The following is an 11,931-nucleotide window of genomic DNA, read 5'->3' on the forward strand; positions in this document are numbered from 1 at the left end:
CCAGTTAATATTTGCCTTTGGCATGGAAGATAGTGAACTGGAAATGGCAGGTAAAAGAAACTGGCCCCATGTATAATGTTTTATTTAGCTTGTTTTTTAAAAATGCACTGTATTTATGAAAAGGACTTGAAGCAAATACGAGAAAATGTTTATAATCAACTCTGGTCATGAATACATGAGTTCAAATAATAAAATTCTTTGCATTCTTATATTTTAAAAAAATCTCAAAATATTTTTAAAATAGAAGTAATAAAAGGAAAATAAGCATTTGTTTAAAACAATAAATATTTAGTACATTTAATCCTACATTCTAAACCTATAATAAAGCAATAGAATATTTATTTTATTTGTATATAAATAAAAAATATTGGCCTCTTGTAATATAGCAGTTGGCAAAATCCGCTTATAGTCTACATGTAAATCATGAAGAAACTTAAGCATACTACTCCTATAAATATAGTAATTTAAAAAATCATACTGAAAGGAAAACATGTAAAACGACCAAATATTATCACAAGATTTTATCTGAATAGGGAATTAGGCTATCAACTTTGATTTATATGCTAAGACTTGCTTTAAATGCTTTTGGAATGAGATGAGAAAAAAGAAATGAATGGCCACATAGGTAAGTCGATTGGTCAGCCAAACAAAACAATGCATGATAATAGGAAGGACACTTAATATTCCTATGCAAATTCAGAATATAATTACTACCTTCCCTTAACTTAGAAGTCTCTACAGACAGTTTATTTTTGTTTAAGATTCATCTTCTTGAAGAAGTAAACCATAAAGGTATATAATAGTGCCTTTTATATTTACACATTTCAGACATCAGTGTTTCATACCGTAACCTTTACTTTGTGTGATTACTAAGAGCAGAAAATAAACAGAATGAACTGTTTATACCAGAAGTGGATTATAGTTAAATTAATTTTATTAAATGTTTAAGTGTCTTTGAACAAAGATACCAATAATGGAACAGAATTCAATTCCTAGCCATTCAAAATTCAATTTTTATTAAATATGTTCATAGGACAAAAAGGTTACACATATGTTAAAAGTGACATGCACTTTTAAGTCTTGATATTGCCCTCCCCAATATGTATCCAAGCATCAAAGTGTCCATGAAACACACAAAAAAGCTCTTTTCCTAAATTTGTTACGATGTGATTATTTTTTATTCTATTAAAAATACATCAGTTTATTCCCAAAAAAGGGTTAAAGGCATTTCTTCCTTTTTGCTTAAAACACTGATTGATACCAATTGCACCACTAAAGACGTAAGTCACTTCTTTTGCAATTTTAGAAATAAATTCCAGTTGATTAATTTAGGCTGTTTCTGGTTGTCAAGTGGGATTAAATGCATTGTTTTTTGTTTGTTTTCATCTACGTTTGTAATATTGTTGCCATCATTTTCTTTTCAGAAATTTTTTCTATACCAATCTAATGTGAATTAGAACAAGAAAATATTTAATTTACAGTTAAAAAATTTTTAGAACAGCAAGATACTTGTTTTTTTCTAAATTTTTCTCTCTCTCCTTGATAAATCCTAACAGAGTCTAGATATTTCCATTCTCTGATAAGCCGGAACAGATAAACAGGTTTATTTTCCCTCAGAACAGGTTAGAGATTAAGTACTTATACCTGTTGAGTTAACACTGTTAAAAAACAACAGGTTAACTTTTTTTTGTTGTTGGCTTTTTGGGGAAGCCAACAAAAGCGACCTTCCACAAAAACTGCCGGAGCAGCAGCCGGGCACAGTGCCGGCCCCGTGCACAGCCGCTTCTGCCCAGGCACGCGATGGAGAATCTCGGCAGGGAGGTAAGGTAACCACGTAACTAACCACAAAATAAGGCAGAAAGCGATTAAATGCTTTCAGAGAGGGAAATTAAAATACTATCTACTGGAATTCAGAGAAGGGAGAAGTTGCCTCCCCGAGTGGAGGCCTGGAGCCCAGTCCATGTGAGGAGAGAAGGGATGTGCACTGCACCGCGGGAGGGCGCAAGTGTGGAGAACCGAAAGCCAAGCATTAGGGTGGGCGGAAAAGCAAAATGAGAAGTAAGAGTGAAGAGGCAGATAGGCACCAGTTTACAGAGGACTTTGAGAATCTAAGGCCAAGTGGTTCCTACTTTATTTGGTAGGCAAACAGGCATCACTGACAGGTTTTCAGCAGGAGAGTAATATGATCAGATACATGCTTCAGGAAGATTAACGTCAGTGGGGATTATGTGAGCAGGAAGGAGGACAGATTAGAAGTAAGAAAACTGATCAGGAGTTTATTGCATGGAATAAACAAGAGGTAATGAGAAGAGGAACAAAGCAATTTCAGTGGGAATGAAAAGAAAAGTATGGATGCAAAACATTAACACACTGCAAATAGCATTAATGAAAAATACGGAATAAAGCCTTACCTGATTCTTCTGTATCGTGTTCATCTATTAAACCTACTGAGACGCCTAAATCCACACATTTCTTGCTATGTGCCTTGGACTTCATGTGTTTTGTCAGATTGCCTTAAGGGAAAAGAATGTTTACTAAGCTTACATAGTATTATTTTTCTACTGCATTTGTTAAGACTGGCAAATTCCATTCCTATTTCAAGCAAAAATACAGATTGTGGTTATACAATTACAATGATTAAAGTTCTAACAAAAATACTGATATACATGCTGTAACAATCTCATTATTTATTAATAATTTCTTTTTAAAATTTGCCTCCTTTGTGTTGATAATGTCTATTTTTGCCTTATGGTTTTTATTCTTTTTTCCTTATTTGTATCTTAGAACATTTTACATATATTTATTTTAAAGTCTCTTTCATAGTGCACTATAATCTGTAGCTCCTGGATTGCTAATTTTGCATTAGTTGTGTCTTCTGGCTCTCATAAGTAGTTTGTTACCTTGCTTGTTTCCAAATTCTTACTGTAAGCTTCTCTTCAGTAATATTGTTTTCTATGGGAGTCCCAGGTACCCTGGGGTGTAGAAATATCTCCATGAGGCGGCTTTCCAATTACTTCTGCCTGGGACCCTGGGACCCTAAAGGTTGCTTGCATTGGTCTCAGACCACTGATTCTTTTTTTTTATGACATAGGTATCGAGTTTTGCTTTTTAGCAGGCAACAGATTTTCCCCACATGTCCCAAGGTCACTGGACAGGAGAGCCATGCTTTCTGTAAGGACTTCAGACTCTATCCCAGGACAAGCATTAAAACCCCAGGTATTTGGGCACATAACCTGGTTTTGACCCCTTATGAACTTCCTTTTTTTAGCTTCTGCTCACCATGCAAGCTTTGAATTTTTTTCTCTATTGCTGGTACCTGGTAATTTACCTTTCTTAATTTTGAGCTTGACTATCTATTAAGAGCTATTTTTGGGTTAGTATAAAGAGGATTTCTGTGTGTCTAGAACTGGAGAATGCATTTCCTGCAGTCGTTTCAGTTCACTGTATTGAGTAGCAGTCTCATAAAAGTATCTGTCTCTAAAGGTGTGTCTCCTCTGGTGTATTGAACCTCTATGCGGACTCCTAGCTTAACCAAGAAATAATGGGCAAGCCTTCCTCAGGTGACCAGGAATGTCACGGTGGAGCGCAGATTCTCCGGATGATGCCAAGCAGCCTAAATAGGTAATGCCAGAAAACAACTGACAAGGGCAAATGACCTTTTGGGAAAAACATGTAAACAAAACCTAAATGCTTAGTTTGGTGGGCAGAGGCAGACTAGTATTTGAGAATAAGCCTTTAAAAGAGCTAACAAGTGTCTGAGACATTGGTCCAGATGTTCAGCTTATGGTAGCTTGGGGACTTGCAAAACTGATAGGTTCACGGAGCCTCAGTTCCGCTAAAAATGAACTTAGCCAGGGGGAACTGGTCACAACTGTACAAGTTGATCCTTGTACTAGATAGTATATTCTTGTATGAGCCAACTGTCCAGCACCCCGGAGGACTGCTGAAAGAACTCAAATGTGAGACGGGTGGCTGGACCAGCTGACATCTAAGATCCTTGAAACCCTGACTTCTGTGAATCTGAAGATAACACCTGATTCCAGATGGTTTGGCCATGTCCAAAATTTACTTTAAATAAAAAATAAATAAATAAAATTATGAAGCAAATATGGCAAAATGCAAACAATTATTAAAAGATGATGGTCATATTTGTGGGCATTATACAAATCTCTACTCTTCTGTATACTTCAAAATTTACATATTACAAGTTGTAAAACATAGTTTGGCCATCTTCATGTGGTTAAAATTTCTATTTATAAGACAAAAATGATTTCAATAAAGTAATAATGTTACTAACCAAATTACAAGTTTCACTAACAGTTCTCTTTCAGAAAGCTTCTGTTCCCTATAGAGATGGCATAATAGGTTATTTGCTTTCAAGGAAATTAATGTATAGCTGCAACCAGGCAAATCTGGGAACAATAAGTTTCTAATAAGCATATTTTCTCATAACTTGAATTCTTATTCTTAACAAACTTTTAAAATAACTTAATATAAACAAAACCATTTGCATTTACAATATGCAAAGTATGCATATTTTTTAAATGCAAATATGCCCTAGCAATGCTATCAACTTTAGGTATTAATAGATAAATTTCTAGACAGATTTAATAAACATTTATCTTAATCTTCTGGGTAGTATTTGAGTGGCGTTGTTTCTGGATTCCTGTTGCTACATAAAGAGTCTAGCTCTCTGTGATACAGATGGTACTAAATCCTGCAGAGATGCAAGCTCACTGAATAGTTTCTGCTGACTACACTTTAGAGCAGTGAAAACAAATCAATTAAAATTATTTTCAAATGTACTCATAAAATAAACTAAGAGGACAAATGATGAAGTACAGATTCATAAGCATTACCATCAGAAGCATCAATTTCTTGCACATCAATTTCTAACACATCATTCTTTCAATAGTATTTTGAGATCTTTGTGTACTATATTCCTAAATAGCATGCCAATACATCACTATTTTCTTCAGTTAGTAACCAGACACACTCATTAAGAATTAAAGTTGGATTGGCTAGGACAACAAAGCAAATCAGAGTAAGACAAAATCTATAGCCTAACCTGAACACAGGTTCACTGTTATTTAGTTACTCTTGAAAGGTGCCGTGGAATTGGCTTTACGTAGCCACAAAGGACAGACTTCTCACAGGAAGCTGATATACAAAAGAGTACCATCATGCCAAGAAGAAGGAACTACTAAATTTCTAATATTTTCTTCACCAGTCCCATTAGCTGGCTTCTTTTAAATAAACATATTATATAATTCTACATGAGTTATCTGACAAAACAAAAAATTTAGTGTAAATTCAGGTATGCAGCACATTAGGGAAATGTGACATATGAAAACTGCTGACACATAATTTCTCCAGGGGTGATTATGTTCTTTCCACCATTAATAAACATTTATCTAAAATTTTACATCATGTTATTTCAACTTATTTCCCTACGTGCTAAGTTATTTTAAGCTCTTTCAAGTTATTTCAGTTGGTGATTCATAATATTTTTCCTTGCCAAGAAATCTCTGTAGCTTCATTTAGTTTTCCACATCTCTATTTTCCTTCCTTGCCTTGCCTTTATTTTATGACTACAATTTTAAAAATACCCTGGATTCCTTTTCCTTTGCCTATTGAGAACTTTTCACATTATACCTTGATCTTCTTGTATTTAGTGACACCATTTTGTACTTGGTAATCTTTTATTAGTAATATCAGCCTTTTAAATATAGTCCTGGCCTCATATTACAGATTAATAGACATTTCTTACCCATGGGATGAAAACCAGTCAAAAAGCAATAAATTGGACCTAAAGATCAAAGCCCTTTATCTTAGCAAAGTCTAGAAAAGCGTACCTGGGCACACCCTCCACCTCCAGAAGGAGATTCTAGGCAAATCAAAGAGTTACAGAATCACTCTTCCTCCCTGCCCTTGTGATTTCTTGGAACTTTTTGGCAGTACTCAAGGCTATCTGAGAAAGAACATTTTGCTTTTCCATCATTCTTGTTTCAGGTACTATTGGCATTTAAGGAGAGATAAACTGAAGCTATTTAGCTATCACATATTGTGATGCTCTTTAAATGACAATGAAACCAATAAAATGTTTAACTTCTAGCCAAAAATGTTATAAATTTTGCTAAAGAGTTGATCAACCTTTAAACAAAAACTGTGAACACAATCAACACAGAAAAAAAGCACGTTATTGGAGAAAGATAAAAATAGTTTCCATTAAAAAAATGAATGACTCAATTTTTTATTGATACTACCTATCAGACAGATAATTTTATTGTTACATTGCTTTGTTTTAAAGAGGTTCTAACTTTTTTAAGGATAGTATATAAAAGTAAAAATTCAGGTAACTAATTATTATATTCTGATTGATGAAAAGGAGTCTAATGGAGAAAGCAAAAATTTTGTAGTGGTGTATTTGTCATATGCAACAGGAAATGTGTAGAGGGTGAATTCTCTCCACTATAATAAAGCCTTACAACTTAAATAAAAACATATAAAGAAAACAGGAAGGGTGCTAAATATAATTTTATTGAATAGTTCTGAGCTCTCTTTATAAACATATTAAATAGAAAATTTAGAAAAATTTTGAAGCTGAAATTAATGCAACAGTATTTGGGTAAAAAAAAGTATCAGAAAAAGAAATGGTTATACAGGTCTAAAATTAGATAATAAAGCGTAAGTATAATTATTACAAAAGATTACTGTGGTTTTATTTTATATCTTTCTTTAATCTTTTAGCACCCAAATGAATTTCCATGTGATCACAAAATTTTCCTTTCCTCTTCAGCCCCAAAGCAAGTATTTTTTAAAATGTATTAGTCATCATGTTACGTAACTTTAATTTGGGGAGAAAAGTTAAAAAACGGTCAGTTGCCCCTTTTAAAATGTTAGATTTATTATATATATTGCAAAAGTGTGTAATTAAATACCTTTTTTCAAAGGGATTTAGAAACATATAAAGAAAATAAGATTATGATGTTGACAAGATGTAATTTATATTAGTCTATTTAAGCTACTGTATCCTTTGTCAAAGAATATGCAAAGTTGGGTCTTAGCTCTACCAACTAAATGCATTTAAAAAAGGTCTGTGAAACAATGGGCATCTCATACCTTTAGTCTTAAAGGAGAAGTTACAGTAAGTGCAGTGGTAGGGGCGGACATCTGTATGGGTTCGTATGTGTTTCTTTAACATGCTAGGTTTCTTACAGCGTATTCCACATTCTTCACAAATGTACTTTCCTCTTCCCCTGCCTCGGACATATACATACTCTTCATTTGATTTATATCTAATTTAAAGAAAAAAATTAATAGGGAGATTTGGCACTATGTCTTTGAGAAAATACTGATGATTAAAATGCAACCTAAAAAAATAAAACATGGCACAACTTTTAGATTTAAGCAATAAAAATTTTATACACATATAAGTAACAGAATATTACAGCTTTTCAAATTAACACTTAATATGCTAATAGCTAATTCTAATCAAACAGTTCTAATTTTAAAGTATTTCCCTGTTTCTACATCAGGACTTTAAAAGTTTTCTTTATTGCTAAATTCAATCACAATGCAACTATAAGTACTGAAATATTTCTCAGCTTCACCATAACTAAAATTGACATTTATATAATTTGTTTTTCTCATAACAAAATACAGAGAAACATCAAATACTCAATTAACTAATTAATAATTAATTAATCTACTATCTCAGAGCCGCTTTTCCCAGTCACTCATTGCACACCAATGTGAAATGCAGGGTTCACTCTGAAAACTTAGTTCTTAGCTGCCCTATAGTGTTTCCTAAATAGTCATTGTTTTCTACATCAAAATGGAATTAACATAATGCTAACATAGATTCTGTCATGAAGATACTGTTACTAAGCCAAGAAACCTTGCAACATTTGTATAAATTGGCACTGAAAAGTCTTCATTCACATGAAAGCAAATGTACATTTAAAAAGTAAGTTTAAATGTACATTTAAAAAGTAAAATTTGTACTTGCCCTCCATCAAATATTTTAATTCTTCTTGGTTCACTTTTGATTAAGGAATTTTCTTTATCTTGCTCACTGTTAATTTCAGAGGCATCTTTATTGCTGAATTCACCTACTGTGGACTTTTGATTACCTAATGCTCTCTGAAAGGAAAAAAAAAAAAAAGAGAAACTAATTTAATAAAACTGAAAACACAAACATGCTAATGCTTCACTGGATCAAACAAGGCAGAGTGCAGTGCATAGGGGTGATTAATTAATGAAATGCATTTCAAAGAAGCCAGAGGTTTCAAAGTCCTTTGCCTTATTTCCTCCTTTAACCTTAACATATCTATCTAAACCATAGAAAATTGATAAATTCTATGCTATTTTAAAACCCCACTACAGCCCACTGCCACTTCCAAATAAAGAGTTTACAAGGTCCCACACACCTTGGTATTCCATATGTGATGAAAGGGACTTTTTAAAATAGACTATTCTTTCTTCTGTCTGACCAACCACTCACACTAGAGCTGAAGCATATTTCTTATAGTTTATTCTCTGGAAATGGAAAAGAGCAAGTCATCCCCTTGCTATAATATCTGAAAGAAACATGACTAAATCTCCTTCAAATTAAGTATACTATTAAGTTTAATCAGAGGCCTCATTTCTCAATATTTTATTCTTCCTTTCCTGCAATTATGGTTCCTCTCTAAGTCTTCTCAAAAGTTGCTTGTATACTGCTAACTGTGGATCTATGACAGGTCAGGTTCTGACTAATGATAATTAAATTAAATGCCTGGGAAAAAACAAACATCACAACAATACTTCACATGTGCTTTTCCTATAGAAACAATATAATACGCCTTACCTTTTGATAAACCACACAGTTTACAACGTCTTTTTTGCATCATCCTATTTCATTCTCACCACATCCCTGGGAAGCAGCATACAAGCAGACCACCCCCAACGAGGAAAGACAGCCCTGGGTTAAGTTACTTGCCCAAGGTCAAGTGCTAACAGCAAAGGCTGAAACTCAAGATCTCTGCTTGAATTCAACATAAGATTCAAGGGCTTCTTTTATACAAACCTTCTTTTAAAAAAATTACATGAACATTTATTGCAATAGTCCCTAGATTGCAAGCTCTTAAAGCAGTCACGTCTATTCCTGAGCTGTAATGGCTATCTCCAGATTCTGAGATGCTTATCCCTTTGTGTATAACCTGGTCGGTCTCTGGAACTTTGGGTATCTGTGTGACACCTGAAACTCAGAGCAAGAGCTCAGCAGATTATGAATGTCAGTATTAGCACATACAGCAACTGTTAAAAAAGCTGGAAAAGAGTCCAGACTTCAATTAGAGATATGAATGAAGCAGATCTAGTTAGGACTAGGGCAAATCAGGCCAAAGGGTAAAGGATGATACTGACTGTGTTTTAGAACTTCAGCTTCTGTGTGAGACCAAGGGAACAGATGTTTATTTGGTGTAGGATATGTATCTTCTACAGCACATTAAATAATTTAACTTGTACGGTCAATTTATTCAAACACCATAATTACATGGAACTTTGAATAGGAAGTGAGATCTGGTAGGTTTGCACAGGTTAGTGTGAAACAGCGATAGATCCCAAAGTAATCTGGGCAGAGAATAAAAATATATTTGCAGGCCCCCCTGAGGAGCTGGGGGAAAATGCGGAAATCTTGGACATCCCCACCTGGGTTATTACTGATATTCTCACAAACACTGAGGACTGGCAATTTGGTGTGCCAAGTTCCTTGATCTTGGGGCTTGCCCTTATGAAGCTCGTCGCTGCAAGGGAGAGGCTAAGCCTACTTGTGGTTGTGCCTTAGAGACTCCCCCAGAGAACCTCTTTTGTTGCTCAGATGTGGCCTCTCTTTAAGTCCACTTGGCAGGTAAACCCAGTGTCCTCTCCCTTACATGGGAAATGACTCGGGGATGAGCCTGGGCCCAGCATCATGGGATTGAGAATCTTCGTGACCAAAAGGGGGAAACGAAAGGAAACAAAATAAGTTTCAGTGACTGAGAAATTTCAAATGAAATCGAGAGGTCACTCTGGAGGGCATTCTTAGGCACTATACAGCGATCACTTTTTAGTCTTTAATGTATTGGAATAGCTAGAAGTAAACACCTGAAACAATCAAACTGCTACCCAGTAGCCTTGATTCTTGAAGATGATCGTATAACTCTGTAGCTTACATGGGGTGACAGTGTGATTGTGAAAACCTTGTGGCTCATACTCCCTTTATCCAGTGTATGAATGGATGAGTAGAAAAATGGGGACAAAAACTAAATGAAAAATAGGGTGGGACGGTGGGGTGATTTGGGTGTTTTTATTTTTATTTTTTATTGCTATTTTTCTTCTTTCTGGTGTAAGGAAAATGTTCAAAAAATAGATTGGGGTGATGAATGCAGAACTATATGATGGTATTGTGAACAGTTGTTTGTACACCATGGATGACTGTATGGTGTGTAAATATATTGCAATAAAACTGAATTAAAAAAAAATTGCATGGTCAAGTAGACAGCTCCCTTACAGGATGATTTATTAACATGGTACATGATGAGAGAGTATATGCATTATGGAGGGAGGACCTAACTACCCCAGAAAACCCATCTTTACAAAGACAGGACTAAAGCTGGCTGGTCCATGTTTCTCAAAAGGGTAGTGTGAAGAGGTTATAATACTGATGCCTGCAGAGGTAAAAATGAAATCTTCTCCTCGTCTTTTCCTGGCAAACATACCAGTCCTTCACCACATTGTAGAATATATGCACACGCCTGTCCTGGACTTAATGTCTTTAACAGCAATCCTATTTCTTACCTTCTGTTCAGTATCAAATTTCTATTTAAATTTTGTTTATTTTCTTACTATTTCATTCCCTTGGGAGCTTCCTGTAATCTGGCTTCTATTCACCCAAGTTATTGATGGGCAAAATGCCCAAATCATTATTATTTCCTTAGGTCTTACATGCTAGACTACTCTATGGCATTATATATTTTTTATTTGTTTCTCATAGAGACATTTTTCCTTTAGCATCTATCTGTCCTTTTCCATTTTGAACCATAAAGGCATTAACATTTAGGTTGTGGGTGACAATCAAGCCAGTACACAATCCTCCAGGGCCACTCACCGTAGACTCAAATTTCAGTGATGCTAGAACTGCTCACTCCAAGGATTCCTGTTAGTCTTCATCTCTACTTGACCTCTCTGCTTGTACAGCCCTCCCTGAAACACCAGGACTTGACTTCCATGATACCACTCTCTCTTGGTTTTCTTCCTCTATGAACCATCTCTTTCAGTTTCCTATGCTGATCTTCATCCATTCAATCTTTAAATACTGATGATCTCCTGGGATCCCTTCTAGGCCCTCTTCTCTTCTGCTTCTCTACATTCTCCCCAAACAATCTCATTCATCACACCTGTGCCCTAAAGAATCTCCACACCTTTCAACTGGAGCTCTTCCCTGAGAGCCAAATCTGGATATGCATTTCCAGATGTTTCTACTAAAGCACTTTGTCTTTTAGGAGAACTGCTTTTCACAGACATTTCAGGAAAATAAATGAAGCTCTGGTAAAATACTCATAATCAGGTCCTATATTCCAAGATTCTGATTTGGTCAATCTACAGTAGAGTCTGGGCATTTAAAAAATAAATTCCACAAATATTTTTGATGCACACCCCTTCACTGAAAAAGTATCAATGGCTCTCCCCCACCATGCAAATGTTTTGGTCTTTACCTACTTTTCCAACTCCTAAGTATGTTACTGTTTCAGCAACACTCTCTAGCTATGAGGGACTCCTTGTAGTTCTTTCACTGAACCAAGTTCTTTCTTTGATGTCATATTCAGCGGATTATTAACATTTCTCATTCATGTTTGCCTGAAAAAAATCGCTACAGCTAAAATATCACCTCCTTTGGAATATCTTCCC

At 35.0% G+C, this 11,931-nt stretch overlaps 1 protein-coding gene across 5 annotated transcripts in view; it reads right to left on the minus strand.

The window, feature by feature from the left end:
* HIVEP1 (HIVEP zinc finger 1) overlaps window positions 1-11,931 on the minus strand; it is a 146,853-nt gene that overhangs the window by 13,552 nt on the left and 121,370 nt on the right. For all 5 annotated transcript variants that reach the window (XM_037842271.1, XM_037842272.1, XM_037842273.1 and 2 more), the window contains 3 exons: window positions 8,012-8,145; window positions 7,123-7,298; window positions 2,412-2,513 (listed from right to left, as the gene is read on the minus strand). In XM_037842271.1, coding sequence (XP_037698199.1) covers window positions 2,412-2,513; window positions 7,123-7,298; window positions 8,012-8,145 — 412 coding nt within the window. The remainder of the gene's footprint in view (window positions 1-2,411; window positions 2,514-7,122; window positions 7,299-8,011; window positions 8,146-11,931) is intronic.

Source organism: Choloepus didactylus, chromosome 7, assembly GCF_015220235.1.
Source record: "Choloepus didactylus isolate mChoDid1 chromosome 7, mChoDid1.pri, whole genome shotgun sequence".
In the NCBI taxonomy this organism is placed as follows: Eukaryota; Metazoa; Chordata; class Mammalia; order Pilosa; family Megalonychidae; genus Choloepus; species Choloepus didactylus.